Source organism: Bos javanicus, chromosome 17, assembly GCF_032452875.1.
Source record: "Bos javanicus breed banteng chromosome 17, ARS-OSU_banteng_1.0, whole genome shotgun sequence".
Taxonomy (NCBI): Eukaryota; Metazoa; Chordata; class Mammalia; order Artiodactyla; family Bovidae; genus Bos; species Bos javanicus.
The window spans coordinates 68,245,378-68,263,964 of NC_083884.1; the positions used below are offsets into that span (position 1 = coordinate 68,245,378).

The 18,587-nt window shown below is 37.6% G+C and overlaps 1 protein-coding gene across 5 annotated transcripts in view; it reads right to left on the bottom strand.

The window, feature by feature from the left end:
* Nucleotides 1-18,587, bottom strand: part of TTC28 (tetratricopeptide repeat domain 28) — a 578,341-nt gene that overhangs the window by 263,389 nt on the left and 296,365 nt on the right. For all 5 annotated transcript variants that reach the window (XM_061385220.1, XM_061385219.1, XM_061385223.1 and 2 more), the window contains 3 exons: nt 17,605-17,752; nt 8,967-9,239; nt 7,917-8,047 (listed from right to left, as the gene is read on the bottom strand). In XM_061385220.1, the coding sequence (XP_061241204.1) occupies nt 7,917-8,047; nt 8,967-9,239; nt 17,605-17,752 (552 nt within the window). The remainder of the gene's footprint in view (nt 1-7,916; nt 8,048-8,966; nt 9,240-17,604; nt 17,753-18,587) is intronic.

Consider the following 18,587-nt stretch of genomic DNA (forward strand, 5'->3'; position numbering starts at 1 on the left):
TTCTCACAAAGTCAAGTGGTTTCTCTGGGGAGACACTAACTGTTCCTGTGAACCCACAGGTGTCATAAACTGATAAGGATTACGATTTACCTTTAATTTTCAAAATCACAAACAGTGATATTTCATTTTAAAAGATCTTTAATGTGGGAGGCCAGAGAAGGCAATGGCACCCCACTCCAGTACTCTTGCCTGGAAAATCCCATGGACAGAGGAGCCTGGTAGGCGGCAGTCCATGGGGTCGCACAGAGTTGGACACAACTGAGCGACTTCACTTTCACTTTTATGCATTGGAGAAGAAATGGCAACCCACTCCAGTGTTCTTGCCTGGAGAATCCCAGGGACGGGGGAGCCTGGTGGGCTGCTGTCTATGGGGTCGCACAGAGTCAGACACGACTGAAGTGACTTAGCAATGTGGGAAGCATTATGAAAATATAAAAAGTATCCTCATTAAATGTGTATTTTAGATTTTAGTTACTGACAGCAAAGAAAAAAAATGAGTAAAGGTATCAATATTAGGTATCAATATTCCTAAACCCAGTAATCTCCTGGGCTTCATAACGTTCCCTCTCCAGATCTGAGTGAACAAAGACCAGCATTTACAAGAGCCAAAGAGAGAGCACACTGTACCCACTGCACACCCTCAGTGCTCTTCCTCCAGGCGACAAGCATTCACCAGTATGGGGCTGGAACACTGCAGGAGGTCTGCCAGACTTGCACTCCTTGAGGGCAGGAGCAATAGCAGATTCAGCTTTACACCCAAAGGCATTATAGCACTGGGCACCCAGTAATCACGTGGTAAGCATGCTTTGAATGAATTAATTAATAAATGAGATAATCAATATAAGTAAGTTATCCTCCTTTCCCCCCAGAAGCTGCCAGTTAATAATGTCAGAAGACCATATTACAAACAAATAATCAATAGGCACCATAACTGAGGTATCACTAAGGGCTACAGTCTGCCAAACAATTTGAAAAAAATCTAAAAATTAATGTTATGTGCTAATGGGTTTAAAATATCCCTTACGGTGATCATTGGGGAAACTCTTTTAACTTAAAGTATAATACCTGTTGATCCAGCAATCCCACTTGTCACACACTACTCTCGTCCTAAATGTGTATAAAAAGACTTGTAAAAGGTCTTTTCTCCTGCAGACATGTTTGTAAAAGGAAAAACAAACCTCCCTGAACATTCCACCAGCAGATGAATGGCACATTCATAATACATATACTACAAAGAAGTTCAAAAGAACACAGTTGATCTGTATGTTCTAACATGAAAAGAGGTTCAAGACTATTGAGTGAAAAAATCATTTGGAAAACAGTATCATATTCCCATCCAGAAAAACAAAGCCATAAAAGAAAATAGCTAGAGCCATGGTGTATAATACAAACATAATAATTTAAACTTTCTAGCAACCACAGAAAAAGATAAAAGAAAAATAAAATTAACTTTTATAACATATTTTATTTAACTCAATGTATCTAAAATATTATCACTATATTGCCATCAATATGCAGACTTAGTAATGAAATACTCAGCACTCTTTTTTCATTCTAAGCCTTCAAAGTCCAGTGTGTATTTTGCATTTATGGCACATCTCAATTAAAAGCACACACATTGTAAATGCTCAACAGCCACATGTATCAGTGGCTACCAAAGCAGATGGCATAGATCTAAACAATACACTTCAAGCTGGTAACAGTGATCACTTCTAGAATGGATTGTGTTTTAATCTTTTACATCAATAACTCATATATTACTTATGTAATGGTAAAAACACAATAGCAAAAAACCAAGCAGTATGGGAATATGGATGGCTGAACAAACATACTTATTCCAAGCGTCAATGAACATCCAGCTAGAAAAAGGGGGACCAGGGAAAAATAAAATGTAACAATATCATTTATAATAACACACCCAGGTGTGTGCATGCATACATGTACACACACACACAGAAAACCTAAGGATAAAACTAAACAAAGATATACAATAGTTCTATATTGAAAACTATAAAACATTGCTGGAAGAGATTTTACAAGACCTAATAAATGAAGAAACATACCATGTCCATGGACTATGAAATTCAAATATATTTATAGATTCAATGCTACCCCAATCAAAATTTCAGCAGGATGTTTGAGTGAAGGGAGGGGGGACTATAAGCTAATTCTAAGACATATATATGTTTTATATATTTATGTGCTGTATGCTCAATCACTCAGTCGTGTTGGACTCTTTGAGACCCCATGGACTATAGCCCACCAGGCTCCTCTGTCCATGAAATTTTCCAGGAAAAAATACTGGAGTGGGTTGCCATTTCCTCCTCCAAGGGATCTTCCTGACCCAGGGATTGAATCTGCATCTCCTGTGTCTCCTACACTTGAAGGCAGATTCTTCACCCTTGAGCCACCCAACATATATATGAATGTAAAGAACCTGGAATGGCCAAAACAGTTTTGAAGAACAAAGCCATAAGAATTTCTAGAGTCAATAACAAGCTACAGTAATTAAGTAATATGCTACTGTCATAAAGACAGACAAAGAGATCAATAGCACACATCACCTTGTCTCTGACAAAAGTGGCACCCAGCGCAGTCCTGTGAATACACGGTGCTGGGGCAACTGGGTATTCACATGGGGGGACTGAAGTTTGATACCTGCGCCAACCCAAACACAAAAGTAAACTCCAGGTGGCAGCAGAGCAAAATGTAAAGGTAAAACAATAAAGCCTTACAGGAGACTAGCTTCACGACCTTGGGATACACAAACATTTTCTTAAACAGGACACAGAAGGCACTAACCATTAAAAAAAAGAAAAAGAAGGACTGGTAAACTGGCCTTCACCAATATTTGTATAATATTGGATAGAAAAAAACAGAAACTGAGAAAGAGCTTTAGTGAGCAGAGACAATTCAAACAAACCTGGATGACAGAAAACATTGCTGAGGAGTCAAGGAAAAGATCTTCTATGCAGAGGGACCATAATAAGTAACCACACAGAGGATAAAGTATAAGGCACTTTAACAAAGTATGGCAAATAGACTTATATGAACAGATTATAAGGTGTCTGACACACAGAGCAGTTGAAGAAAAGTTAAAGAAGAAGATTATGGAGGAATTTGGACTTTATTTTAAAGGCAACAAAAAGTTGTCAAAGGCTTTTAAGCAGGAAAATTACCTGATCTGAAATGAATTTTAGAAGGGTAACTAAAAGAGCTCTGTCAATGATGGTTCAGAAAAAGAAGAAACTAGTATCAGGGCAGAGTTAAAACAGATTTCACAAATTAGAGTACTTAAATAGTCCAGTGTGACAAGAGGTGTGCAGAGCTCCTAACCATACTTTTTCTAACAGTGTCCAGTTTACCTGACTATCTGGGGGAAAACAATTTTACACTACAATAAAAACTGATCTTATACAGGATATGCAACATTCATATGAATCATTTAAATGATCATGACAATGATAACACCCATAATAATGCTTTTTTGAATCCTTACTGTGGCTCAGTAAGGAAATGGCAACCTACTCCAGTATACTTGCATGGAAAATTTCATGGACAGAGGAGCCTGGCAGGCTACAGTCTATGGGATCACAAAGAGTTGGACATGACTGAGTGACTAACACAACAATCCCTTATATTGCTGATGATAAAACTTGGTACAACTACTTTGGAAAACTGGTAAAAATCTTAATAAACCTGAACATATGCATGACCAAACATTTAACAGATGTTAAGTGCTGATGTTTACCTAAAGATATATATTTATAGTAGCTTTTCCATAACAGCCAAAAATTGGAAACAACTCACATGTCCATCAGACTTAGAAGAGTTTCAGGGACATAATAATAAGTGGCCAAGCCAACATTCAATCCCAAGTCTGTCTAATAACTAAGTTCACACTCTTGGCCACTACACCACACTTGAAAAAGTTAAATTCTTATGGCAGTAGCTTCAGGCTACAATCACAGATTCAGGTAGTAGACACCTTCTCTTCTTTGCTTGGAGGAGAGTACCTGTTAAAAAGTACAGAAAGTTCTGAGAGGAGGCTACTGCAACAGTCCAGACAAGATGATATGGCAGAAGGAAGGCACCAGAAAAGAGATTTCTTTTATAGAAAGAAGAGAACCCAGTAACAAATCAAACATGCGAGTGAGGTGGCTTGGGCAAGAGGACAAATGGTGACAGCAGAAGTCAGCACTGATCGAGGGCTAAGTCGGGCATATTAAACTGAAGACGGGTGTCCAGGATGTATTTGGATAAAGAAATATGAAGCCCAGGAGAGAAATCAGACTGATAAAAAATAAAGCAAAAACTTCCAAGTCATCAGCATATGTGTATATCAGATTTCCTGAATAGAGAATAACATTTCTAAAACAATGTAACTCATGCACTCTTCTGACAATTAAAATTAGCTCACAGGAAGGTCTCTGTGGCTACCTGAAATTTATTTTGCAACTGCTAACATAGATAGAAGGCTAGTTAGAATGAAAGTGCCTGCTCTCTCCTATTGAGTATCTGAGAACAGTTGTACAAAAGAAAAACATACTGCTCTTTAAGGTAAGTGGACAGTGGTTTCAGGCTGCTTCTTCTTACTTGGTACAACCTTAAAATGTATTATAGCAAAGATGTAAGAGGCAGAAAGATGCGGCTTGGTTTTCTCACCAGTCATAGTATTTAAGTGGTTAATCTCTGCTTCAAAAGGCAGCTTCCCGTACTTTATTTCAATATCAAAACAATGCAGAAGAAAAACCAGGATACAATTCGAGGTCACAGACACAATGTTAGAGGAGAATAATCATTCAAAAGTACATCCTCCAAACTTTTTATACTCAAAGGGTATGATTGCTTTGGGGGGAAGAGTTTTCAAAGTTCTAACCAGGGCAATAACTAAAAGAAAAGAAAAAGTAGGGGTATAACATAAGGATAGAAATGCACAAAACTGTCATTATTTGCAAAAAGTCTGCATTACAAGAAAATCTAAGGAAATCAACAAAAAACCATGAGCTATGATGAGAGAATTTTTGCATGGTCACTTATAAAATCTGCAAAGTAAACACCTTTTCTATATGCCATTAGTAACTAATTTTTAGGAAAGACACAATGAAAAAGTATCCCATTTCCAACAGTATATATTAAATATCTACTCTCCAAAAGTGTAGATCAGTGAGGGGTATAAAAGAGTAAATGACAGAATAGACCAGGCTCTTAAATGGAAGATCAACTATTAACTACATCAAGTTATCCATAACATGTAAATTTAATAAAGTTTCAGTAAATACCACAATAGGAGAGTCTCCAAAATTTGACAAAATGATTTTAAAATTCATTTGGTGGGAGAGGGAGAGACAAGAATATCCTAGACATTAAGAATAATAATGATGATATGGGATTTGTAGTATATGAAAAATATAGAGCAACAGTAAATAAAACTAGAACACAAATTGCCCAACAGGTCAGTAGAATGACACAGCAATGTCCAAAATCACATCAATATAAAATAACCAATATTGCAACAGAAAATAGTTTGAAAATTAAAAATCTTTATAAAAGAAAATTTTTAAATAGTCAACCCAATAGCAAGCATAGAAATGTAAATCAAAATAATAACATACCACTTTTAAACACCAAGCTGACCTTTTCGTTTTAACAATAATGCCTATTGTTAGCTTTTATCCACTGTTTGTAGAACTGAAATAGACACAGCCCTTCTGAGAGGAATTTAGCAATCCATATCAGAAGTCTTAATGTTCTAAGTCCATTTAACCAAAGGAAATAATGAAAGATATGTTCAAAGACTGATCTACAAACATGTTTTTCTGGATTTTACAATACCAAAAAATTTGAAACAAACTAAACGTGTAACAGTGCGTGTGTGCGATCACTTCAGTCATGTCTGACTCTTTGCAATCCGATGGACTGTACTGTAGCCCATCAGGCTCCTCTGTCCAGGGGAGAATACGGGAGTGGGCTGCCATGCCCTCCAGGGAATCTTCCCGACCCAGGGCTTGAACCCGTGTCTTTTATGTCTCCTGCATTGGCAGGTGGGTTCTATACCACTAGTACCACCTGGGAAGCCTGTATAACAGTAGGGAGATAGATTAAATGCATGATGATAAAAGACCTTCATTTAATAAAATGAAGACCATTTAATAAAATGAAATGTTTAACATTAAGAGGAAAATATTTTCATGTATAATATTTCTGTAATTAGATATAACATATATTACATATTTTAAAAACCAAGAATCTGTGACTATATACATGATATATATAATAGAATGGTGGAAAATACCTGTTTTAGACCTCATATGCCAATTTCTACATCTCTCTCAGAGGCCAGCTTGAGTTCTGCCTGTTTCACAGAGTTTCCTCAAGTCTATATCACTTCCTGCCTCCTCTGGAAGGACAGAATCTTGGCAGTGAATTAGGATGCTTTCCTTTTTTAATACCTATCACAACCCTCTGCCCCTAATTAAAAGTCTTTCTAATCTATCCAGTAATTTGGCTAACATATACACCTCAAAGGTTAGGAAAACAGGGTATAAACCCAGCTCTTGACATACTTACAGTTATCTGTCCCTACACTAAATGGCCCTATCTAGATACCTATGCTATTTTAGTTTTTAAACCTGCCTTAACTTCTTAATGCTATCAGTATATTTGTCTCTAGAAAGCTGAGCCCTGTTTTTCATCCTTTTAACATCAAGAAATCAGATCATCTGGCTTATAAGGATTACTTGTAAACTAAGAGTAAATAGGCAAAGAGAAAAGTGTGTCGGCAACTCTCTTGGGAATAAAACTGCCAAAACGTCACAGCCCTTGGTAGCTTTCCAAGGCTTTTATCTGACACTCATGGATGAGAGAGACTTTGTAGAAGTCCAGCATTCCCAAGGGGAGACTCGAGCATGCCACTAAAGTAAAGGCTTTTTTCTTTACCATTCCTTTCTAATACCTGACTGTGTTCTAGAGAAATGAAGATCCTGGGTCATTTAAATAATATAATTAATCTCCATAATGTCCTACAGTGAAATTCTAAGATACAAATGTAACTGAACTTATTTCCCACCATATAGATTAATTCATAAATTTATTGTTGCCTCAGCTATTAACCTTCTCTTTCTCATTTATAATATTATATTACTATTACCATTTATGGAATTCCAGGTACCATGTTAGGTACTTTACATATATTATTTATAATCCTATCACAACTGTGTACAGAATGAATGGAATCATCATTTTCTGAATGAGAAATAAGAGGCAAAGAGAAGTTAAACAACAACTTCCCCAAAATTCCCAAGCCAGGATGAATTGGAGCAGGCAGTCAAATCTGGGTCTGTCTCCCGCCAAACCCCACCCTCTTTCCACTCTGCAGGGACCATCATGAGCATCTACTAGACATCAAGTCTCTAAGAATTTTACATTTCATTTATCTAGAAAAGACTAAGGTGATATTTCTCTGTCATTACAATTCAGCTCTCTTGATGAGACTGAATATGTCTCTATCACCAGAGTTAAAATCCACCAAAGAAACAGTGTGAAGGATTCATAGCAATACTACTCCATCCCTGACAAAGCATAATGTGTGCTTCCTTAATTTAATGGATATATCATACTGATACAGCTTTTGGCTAGTTTTACACATATCCACAGCACATGTGAAGAGCATAAGAACACTGCACCTGACAAGCTACTAGATCCTGAGGTCAGAAGCCAAGTCTCATTTATCTCTATATCCCCAAGCCCTGTATGTGACAGATGTCCAACACCTCTTTGTTGATGAAAGCTAGAAGCAATGATTATCAACTTCTGAAAGTAATATATTAAGATAATTAAAACATTTTGAGCATCAAAAAAGAAAAATATCTCATGTTTCAAACAAACTGGTTTTGGTCTTCAGGTAAACTTCCTACCTCTCGATCCTTGAGTTTCATGGCAAGCACCAACTGATGCCTGTGGTTAGTGAGAGCCTCCCGGTAATTTCCTTTGGAGAAGAATGCAGAGCCCAGGTTCCCATGAGCTCGGCATTCTCCTGTCTGGTCACCTGAATTGGGTTTAAAAAAAAAAAAAAGAGAATATTTCTCTAAGTTACAGCATTATTTATAATATATAAAGGCCATCTTAATTTGAAAGCCACAGGTTTACTAGTTATAATTTCATTTGCCTTTTTTTTTTTTTTCTTCCTCTAAAAGACTCCATGTGGGAAGTTATGGTCCTAGAAGTTAAACTTCTGAACAACCGTTATTGATGTTATAACATATAACTGCGGCCAGGGACATAAGTTTCCTGGAAATGAGAGGTCATTGCCTTGGTTCTGAACAACCATGATCTTGTTGGTTGGTTCAGTCACTTGACTCCAAACCTATTATATGTTGCTTTTTTACAAGTATGTCAACAGTAGACTCACCACATCTCTTCTCTTACTGCAATCTTCCAAGTCCTTAAATAATCAAATGTGATGATTACCATAAACCACTTTTTTTTTTAAAATGAGGAAACGGCAGCACAGAGAGGTTGGGCAACTTGCCAAAAGTCACACAGCCAGTAAGTAGCAGAGTCAAGATTCTAAACTCAGCAGCTTGGTTCCTTAGTTCACACTCTAAACCACTGCTCTGCACTGTCTACTCCAACAAAATGATGGCACATTCTTGTAGGCAAAAATGTAAATTTAAGTGAAAGATCCCACAAATACTACCATTTGAGATATTAAATCAGTGAGCCCATATATCTGAGAAGGCAATGTGCATGTTCATCCATATCTTTTGTCCTTTTGGAACACTGATATCTTGTTAAATGAAAAGCCCTGAAGACTTGAGTACTCTAAAACACGGAATGTTCTAGAGGTAGAATCACTTTTCACTGCACATGTTTTCATTGCACATTTCAATCCCATTCATGTCAGGTTAATCCGTTTTCTTCATTTCCTTTCTGCACTCAAATAAAGGAGAAAAACATAACTCTACCTAAGGTCTTGGCTACATCCAAGTCCTGCTGCATGTATCCAGTGCTCTTCTCTGTGTTCCCGAGAGACCAGTAAGCACTGCTCAGTGCAGAGAAAACGGAACCTCTCAGCTTGAGGCTGCAGGTGCCAATCTTCAGAGCGGCTTCTAAGACAACCACAGAGGCCCCGTGATGGCCAGCTGTCAGGAGCTCCTGTCCAACCACAGAGACAACCACAAAGGGGCTCTTGTCCAGTTTCATTTTCTGAAGCTGCTGATAAGTGGGTTCGAGGGAGTCTGAAGAAAAACAAAAGAAAACAGAGAATGTAGGAGAATACACAAAACAACCCTTTCTAATACGCACTAGAAACAACGGTTTCTCAAACTTCCTATGGTCCATTTCAGGTACAAACTCTCCAAGCTTTTCATCCAGCTACAGCCTCACTGTCACTTCACATGACTGGATAACACCAAGGTCAGTCCAGCAATTTCCTTACTTCAATCTCCAGGTGTACGCCACACTCTTCCTCTCTGCTGGTCTTTCTTTGATTAGGACCCATCACTTTCCCTGAATAGTTCTCTCTTCTCTGACCTGCTGCCCTCTCAAAGTACCACAGGTACATCACTCAAGTCCCACTGCTACATACCCAAGCAGACCTCAGAGATGCTGTGGGTCTGCCTCCAGACCACTGCAATAGAGCAAATGTCACAATAAACCACATCGCACGCAGTGTTTGGCTTCCATGCGTATCAAAGTTATGTCCACACTATACTATCACCTATTAGGTGTGCAATGGCACTGTGTCTAAAAAATCCCATGAATTAAAAATACTTTATTGCTAAAAAAAATGCTAACCATCATCTTGAGCCTTCAGTGATCCAATAGCAACATCAAAATTAACAGATCACAGACCACCAGAACAAATACAATAATAATGAAAAAGTTTGAAATATTGCAAGAATTGTCAAAATGTGACACAGAGACATGAAGTGAGCAAATGCTGTTGGAAAAATGGCATCAATAGACTCACTTGATGCAGGGTTGACGCAGACCTTCCATTTGTTAAAAAAAAAAAAAAGAAAAAGAAACAATATCTGTGAAGCACAATAAAGTGAAATGCAGTAATATGAGGTATGCCTGTACTATCCCCAGGTCCTCCAGCTCACATTAATCCTTGGATCTAAACTTCTGATTTATTTTTATAGTTAGTATTGCAGTTTGGCCCTTAACCTTTTTAGAGATGCTTCACGTGTGTTAATTTTTAAAATATTTTCCCAGCTAAATCTGAAGACCATTATAGGACTGTTTAATACTTTATTATAAACCATTTCTATATAGGTGAAAGCTCCTAACACATCTGGCATTCAATGAATGAAATGTTTGTTAAACCTGAATCTGAATGACTGATTAATAAACTCTTTCCACCTTTTTCCCTAGAAGATACAAAAGCAGCTCTCTCAACAAATAGCCATCATCTTCACGGACAACCCAGTGTACCCTGCTGTTCCTGAGACTAGCATGACCATATAAAAAAGTACTATCAATTTCTGTTGTGGTGACAAATGAAACCATCAAGAAATCATCTGAGTTTACTAAGGTAAGATGAAAGACAAAGTAATGTTTAGCTTGTTTTATTTTCATATGGTGGAAAGGACATAGATTAGGGGTCAGGAAGCCACAAGGAGATTCTTTCCATCCGAAGCTAGGTTTCAAAGTGGATGACCTTTAAGCTCCTTCTTCCTCTTTTCTTTTTTCCAAAGACAATCGCAGAGCTAATGACTATAACCCTACAGTGAGGCAGCACTTACAACACTTAAGTTGTTAGCTTCCCTGAAAAACTGTTTCTTAGTTATTCCACTGTGCCTATGTTAAAAAAAAAAAAAAAAACTATTAAAAGGTTGGTCTCTTTAAATTGTGAATCTCTTGGCCAACAGTACTGCATTAAAATGTAATTTATGACTTCAAATCTCCACTCACTAAGGAGCTCTCGTCTGAATCAACATTACCACGGAAACCTCGAAACCTACTGGTGCCTAGAGCATTTTTTTCCCTTCAATCAGATCACTAAACAGAGAACAAAGAACATTTTTACACCTGTCAAGATGCAAGCAGCGCACAATACCAGTAAACACTTGCGAACCAACAGGGTTAAACACAGGCAAAGAACCCAGGAATTGCTGGAACAGGAAAAGAACAACGCCATACTCAAACAACTGGGAGCAGAATTTTGGTGGTACCTGCTGGACTTGGCAGCCAGTGATGAGCATATTAGCACACCACTGGCCAATCAGCAGGAGCAAAAATAACAATTTTAGAGCTGAAAAGAACTTGAAACCACCTTTTATTTTAGAAATGAAGAATCTGAGTACTTAAGTGCATGCAAGGGCAGACAGCTTGGGACACAGCCATGCCAAGAACCCACTGCAGGATTCAGGTTCAGGCTCTCTGATACCATACCACACAACAGTCTTAGTTGTTCACACAAGAAATCAATTAGAGCTGATTTTAAGTGGAGAAGAAAGGTACTGAGAGGCTACTGGGAAGGGGATGTGGGTTCAATCCCTGGTCAGGGAGCTAAGATTCCAAATGCCTTGCAGCCAAAAAACCAAAACATAAAACAAAAGCAATGATATAACAAATTCAATAAAGATAAAAAAAAAAAAAAACAACTGTATAGGCTGGATTAAGTGATCTATAAGGTTTCATCCCAACTCTACTATTCTACAATTCTAATTCCTATTCTACAATAAACTTAGGCTGTTAGCAAAAGGACTAATTGTGTGCTTTTCTCAGGCTAGATGGAACAGAGATTTGGCAGCCTGTAAAGATATGTTTCTTTACAGAAATTATGCAAAATACATAAAATATCCAATGTCAAAACAACTTCATAAGAATGTAAAAGTACTTTGCAACAATCACTGAACACTATAGTTATGTGCTTTCAAAATGTAAAGGCTTTAAGAATTTAAGATAAACCAAGTCTTATTTCCTCACACTTGAAAAACCTGAAGGAACGTAGTATTAAATAGAAGCTAGTAACAGGCAAATAATCATACCCAGTTAAAAGATATGCTATATTTATTTCATCAGTACTGCATATTTATTCACCTATTAACATCTGTGAATTTGAGATTTATTATCCATGAACTCGCAGTTCCTTAGTAGCTCAATGGTATAGAATCTGCCTGCCAATGCAGGAGATGTGGGTTCAATCCCTGGGTAGAGAAGATCCCCTGGAGAAGGAATTAATAATCTACTCCAATATTCTTGCCTGGGAAATCCCATGGACAGAGGAGCCTGGCAGGCTACAGTCCACAGGGTCACGAAGAGTCAGACACGATTGAAGCGACTAAACAACAGCGACAATCCATGAACTCAATGGTGCCTTACAATGGCTGGTTATTTCTATATCTGTGCTGTGCTTAGTTGGTCAATCTGTTCGACTCTTTGTGACCCCATGAACTGTAGCCCACGGGGCTTCTCTGTCCCTGGGGATTCTCCAGGCAAGAATAACAGAGTGGGTTGCCATGCCCGCCTCCAGGGGATCGTCCCAACCCAGGGATCGAACTCAGGTCTCCTGCATTGCAGGCAAATTCTTTACCATTTGAGCCACCAGGGAAGTCCATCTCTATGTCTAAAAGTAAAAGTGAAGTGTTAGTCGCTCAGCCGTGTCTGACTCTGCGATCACATGGACTATATAGTCCACCAGGCTCCTCTGTTCATGGGATTCTCCAGGCAAGAATACTGGAGTGGGTTGCCATGCTCTTCTCCAGGGGATCTTCCTGACAAAGGGATCAAACCCAGGTCTCCCACATTGCAAGCAGATACTTTACTGTCTGAGCCATCTGGAGTTGATTTTCTTAATACTATGTAAAATAATGATACAACTTTCAATCCAGATTTCTCAGAACTGGTAGGATATGCTATGGGACCCCTGAGGAGAAAGGTAGGCAGGTCCCAGGTAGGTCTGAGAATGCCTTCTGGAGGTAGTGATGTCTGAACAGAAACTGGAGCTACGAGAAACCAGTGTTTTCCAGGAACTGCAGGTAGTTTTAGGTGGGAGTATCTTAGTGATGAGAATAAAAGAAGTAAGATCTTTTATACTAAAGCAGCTGGCCTTTATCCTGCAGGCAAAAAGGAAAATGTAGAATTATGAATAAGAGAATGACAGATCACATTTACATTGTAGAAAATTCATTCTGGAAGGAAAGCAAAAGCAGGGACTGGAAATAAGCCTGGAAAGTCAGTTGGAGGAAAAGTCCTATATTTGCAATGACAAAACAGATGGAAAACAAGAGATAAATTTAAGACATATTTAGAATTTTAAAATCTACAGAATTGAGGAATAAATGTATTAATAGGTACAATGCCTTATTCCAAAGTGATGATATTCTACTGACTGTCTCCTATGAATCATTCTTAAGGTAACTGAAATTGTGCAGACTTCAATCTGTCCCAGGTACTAAGAAGACATTCTGGAGCCTTCCATTTTATCCTTATAACATTTCATTACCATACATGACTAAGAAGGCTTCAACTTTCCTAAAAACCTAGTGATATCACTACCAATTACTATTGGATACAATATAACACTGAACTGCAAATTCAGAAGACTGGGGAAAAGCAATTTTGGAATGAATCTCCAGAACAGGGATCCAGAGAGAACAGCAACTGCTAACACATAAGAAGGCAAGCGAAGTGTAATGAGAGCAAAGTATTGCCGTAAACAAAGTGTAGAGGTAAGGTTCATAATATTAACTTAATTTTAATTTCTATCTTTTCTTAAGCAAATTCCTTATAGAGGAAACTAAGTTAAAGATCACCAGGCATGTCACAAAAAGGATAAATACTGTGTGATTCCACTTACGGGAGGCACCTTGGTAGTCACCAGGAGCTGGGGTGGGGGGAGGAGGGATGAGGAGTTATTGTTTAAACAGGTACAAAGTGTCAATCGGGGAGGATGAAAATTTGGAGACAGATGAAGGGCTGGCTGCACAACCTGTGAGTATACTTAACACCACATAACTGCACAACTAAAAATGGTCAATTTGATGTTATGTACATTTTACCACAATTGGAAAAAAAAAAAAAAGCTTTGGTTCATACTAAAAGGAAAACTTAACCCTGCTCAAAAAAAGAAAAAGGAAAAAAAAAAAAAACTGACACGTTTAGCTAAGTCATTTCATATTTTTCTGGGTTCACATATGGATTTATTTATATGCTACTTCATTCCAAAAGGATTCAAAGACCTTCTAAAGAAATAAGGCAGAAGACATGGTAGTCAGAGTGAGTGGAAAGCAAAGTAAGGAAAATTCATCTTAAAGATTGTTAAGTCCTGGCACACTTCTTTAAGGTAGCCAGGACACTGGGTTCTACTGCTTCACAGAGGACAAAGCAAAAGAATCAAGGATCACTTTAGGTTTTCCCAGACCTTTTAGATAAAAATATACTAAGACTCAGGCAAAAGGCAGTTTTCCAGGAACCGAGTGCTTAGCAAGAGGGTCATGTGTGCTGTGCAGTGTTTGTTCCACATCCACAGCACAAAGACAAGAGGAAGCTCATCACCACCGCGACTCCTCTCCCCAAGAGAAGCGGCGCACCGCACCGCAGGGCGCAGGTGTCCCACAGGGGCCTGCCTTTAAGTGCCGTGGCTTGATTCTCAAAACAACAGTACGAGCTACTCGTTACCACGCCCCTTTTACAGATACCAACCGAGGGGCAGGCAAAGGAAGAACCTTGCCCGGTCAATAGGATAGCAGATGGCAGTGCTGGGATCAGAGTCCCAGTCTTTTCAGGAGAAGTCAGTTCTGTTTTCTTTTCAACATTTCAGAAACAGGCCATCTATGAAAAGTGACCGCCTTCTAAAAGAAAATCAGACAAAAAGAGTTATCAAGGGTGGACAATCAGGTAAATAAAAGGTGACCCCAAATATGACTATGAGAGAAAAGCTTATATACATTCAAGCCATTTTCTACCAGTACATCATAAAAATCAGCTTCCTGGATCCTCTGGAGCTGAAAGAAACACCACGACAGGTGATAGCCCATAAATGTAATAGTCTTTAGATTACCAAATTAACAAGAGGGGAGAAAATATACACAAGAGAACCCTCAGCAAGAAGCAGCCCTGCTGTCTTTAGAGGAACAAATAAAGGTAAACTCAATCTCACTTTGTAATTGTATTATTAAATCTGTGGTTGGCAGCAGGACTATGCGACACCATCCAAATCTACATAAACATTTATAAGATATAATGAACTGAAATTGCTGCAAGACGATCTAAAAAAGAAAAATGGAAAATAGTAAAAGGACAATTTGAGAGTCATGAAAAAGTCTCACTTTATATTAATACTTATATTTGTGTATTTTCATAAATGATTTAAGGGAAATACATTACATACAGTGATATAAATATATTTATAAGAAAAGTAGATCATCTGATATCTGGTTGGTGAGCATGAATGAAACCACAAAAATAAAGTAAAAAAGACAATGTAATTACCAAAATAGGGAACAACATTTTAAAAAATCAAGGAAGTTTCATTGTGGATTAATAGAATGTAGTTATTGGGAACAAGGGTATATTATCCCTAGCTTTAAAAAAAAAAAAAAAACCTTGAAACTTCCCCCAAAGGCCAAATGACAAGAATGCTACGCACATAGGGGTAGCTTTGTTTGCTTACAGAAGCACTTGGACAAGGGAGTCTCCATGTTGCATTTCAGATTCATTTCAAAATAAAAATAATGGACACACAGATCAGACCTACACGTAAAGCATCCTGGACCGCACAGCTACTCAACAATGGCAAAAACTGAGAACACCGCAGGAGATTAAAATAAACAGTGGGCAAAACATGGGCAGCAAATAATGACAGATTTTGTGAATTATAACCATATGACAAAAAGAGAGGTCATTAAGATGTGCAATGATAAACAGAACAATACTGTGTAAAGCAACAGTCTTTCTATACAATGTTGATAAGAAAAGCCCACCTGGAATAGATACAGTGGTAAAGGCAATGCCAAAAATAAATGACATAAGTCATTTTAAGGATAAAGAAGAAAATATTGAAGTGCTCCAGGCACCTGTAAGATGCAGCTTTCTCCAGGGTCACCCTTAGGTCACTCTGTAAGATGGGAAAGAACACAGCACAGAAAACCCCAAGGGGGACAGTAGCACTGAGCTAATTCTTGCAGTGCAGAGAAGGTTTTTTACATTTATCTAAATAAATAGATTTGCTTCAAAGGCAAACTGGTAAGTATGATTCTGCTGATCTCAACACATTCACTCCAGTGTTCTAAAGGTAGTAGCAGAAATACTTCACAATAAAGGAACATCATGAACTAAATAAAAAATGATCTATGTAAATTACCTGCAGAGGAATACAGGGAGAGAATGAGAAAACACTAGAAAAACAGAAAGAAGAGAGAGAGATTGATTTTCGTTGTTGCTGTCCATCTCCCCTCCCTCCCTTCCCACTCCTGGCGCTCCAAAGTGCGTCTGCTCTAAGTCAGAGTTTATTAACAGCAGGTCCCCCAGTGGGAGAAGCCATTAGGTTCCTGCAACAAAGACTCAGCTTTGTATGGGGTTATAAAATCGCAAGAAGAGAGGTTTCCTTACCACTTTTTTTCTAAAACATGAAATCTTTGCTTTCAGGAAAGTATTTTTTATAGCTATGAATTCCTCAGAAACCATATGAGTACCATTTAGTTCATCAAACTTTTACTTAGCACATAAATATTTTGAGCCAAGTATCAAACTAGCCAGTATATTAAAATTATCTAATGCTGCAAATATTTTCAAAATTAAATAAATTACCTAATGATACTGCCATCCACGTTTTTAGGTTCACTCAAAAATATACCATGTCAGAGACAAAAACAGAGTTCTGCTTGACATCATCTAGTTAGTGTGGGACATCATTAGCATCAACCTGCCTTAGTGTCTCCATCATTCCACAAAGATATACACTTTTAGCCCAATCCTCCCAAAAATTCTTTCCACAAAAATCTATGTTCCTCAAACAGAAGTCAATCTGATCTGAGCCTTAGAACATCTCCAACCTTCAGAGTACTATTTTCAATCTATTGTTCCAGAATACCAATTGATATAACACAGAAGTAATACAGGTAAAAACCACATATCTACTTATTTTTCTCTTTCCTTTTAATTCAACATAATCTTTTAATGTTCTTCTGAAAAATGTTAGACAAAGCCTACAGTTAGATCCATATTTCCTCTTAAGAAATGTCTAATGTCTTCTCTCATTTGTTTATTTCCAGATGGCATATTGGTCCACCTGAGCAGATCAATTTACTGCTAGAGGTGTTTTGTTTTAGAGGTACAGAATCTGACAACTGCAAAAAACATAAGGATTCTTTACATAACCCTAAAACCCAGAGAAGCTGTAGAGTTAGTTAATGAAAAATTCAAAATATAATCTAGGTCCACAAAGTTCCAGACAAGTGGCCTTACCACCGTCCCTCTGTGCCTCATAACATCAGCTATTGACAGTGATTTCCAATTGTCCTCTGTCTAAAATATACAACCTTAGCTAATGTGATAACCTATCAATTCTCAATGCCTGAGTCAAAAATCTTCAAAGATTAGAAATGTTCTGACTTAAATTAGTGTTGGACCAAATACTTTTATCATATTTACCTCTCATGGGAGATTTCATGGCTGCTTCTACCATCCCAACCAGAAGCTGGAGACTCTTGGGGTCCTGAGCCAACCCAGACGCAAAGGCTGCCAGGGCATCGGCATGACGTCCGAGGTACTGGAGGGCAACACCCTGTCGGAAGTATGCCTGGAAATAAATAAAAGATAATGCATGTATTACTTATACACTAGGCTCCACCAGGCTGAGGAGGATTCTTAACTAGAACAACAGGTCGGCAGAACTAAGATTGATGTGATCTCAGTTCAGAAACCTAGTAAAGAGTTTGTAATCAAATTTGACTTCTCTGAACATCATAAAATGTAAGCGTACTTCTTTCAGGAAAATTATATTTAAAACTTTCATTTTTTCACTTCTAGAACATATTAATTTTATCACATTCTTTGGTACTTATTCACATAGTATATAATATTTTACCTTTTTTTTTTGATGATTTTAAAAACCTTTTATCCCAATTTAATAGCATAAGCTTCTCAAGAACAGGGGTTTGGAGATTTCTTTACATCTTACCAAAGTATCTGGTACAGTGCAAGACAAATGAGAGACACTCCAATTTCACTTATTTTGTTTTCTCCTCATTAATTAAAGGAACATATATCAGCATGAGTATTAAGATAATTGTAATAATGAGTAACACAACATGGCTACATTTAATGTGGTGTTTCAGACATAGTATTTTAAAACCATTATTTAAAATAAATGTGCTTTGCTTAGAAACAAAATAAGATTGCTGTTGTTTGCATCGTTTAATTGGATTAGTTTAAAAACTGGTATTATCAACTGTGAATATAAGAAAACATTCCTCCTTCCAGCTAATTACAGAAAGGGCCAGAAAATTAATAAAATATTTAAACTTCATAATGATCGTAAGAACTTATAGTTTACTTTCGAACACAGAGTAAAATCAAGTAAATGATCAAAGTGTTACAAGTATATAACCAGCAAAGGACTTTGAACCTGATTA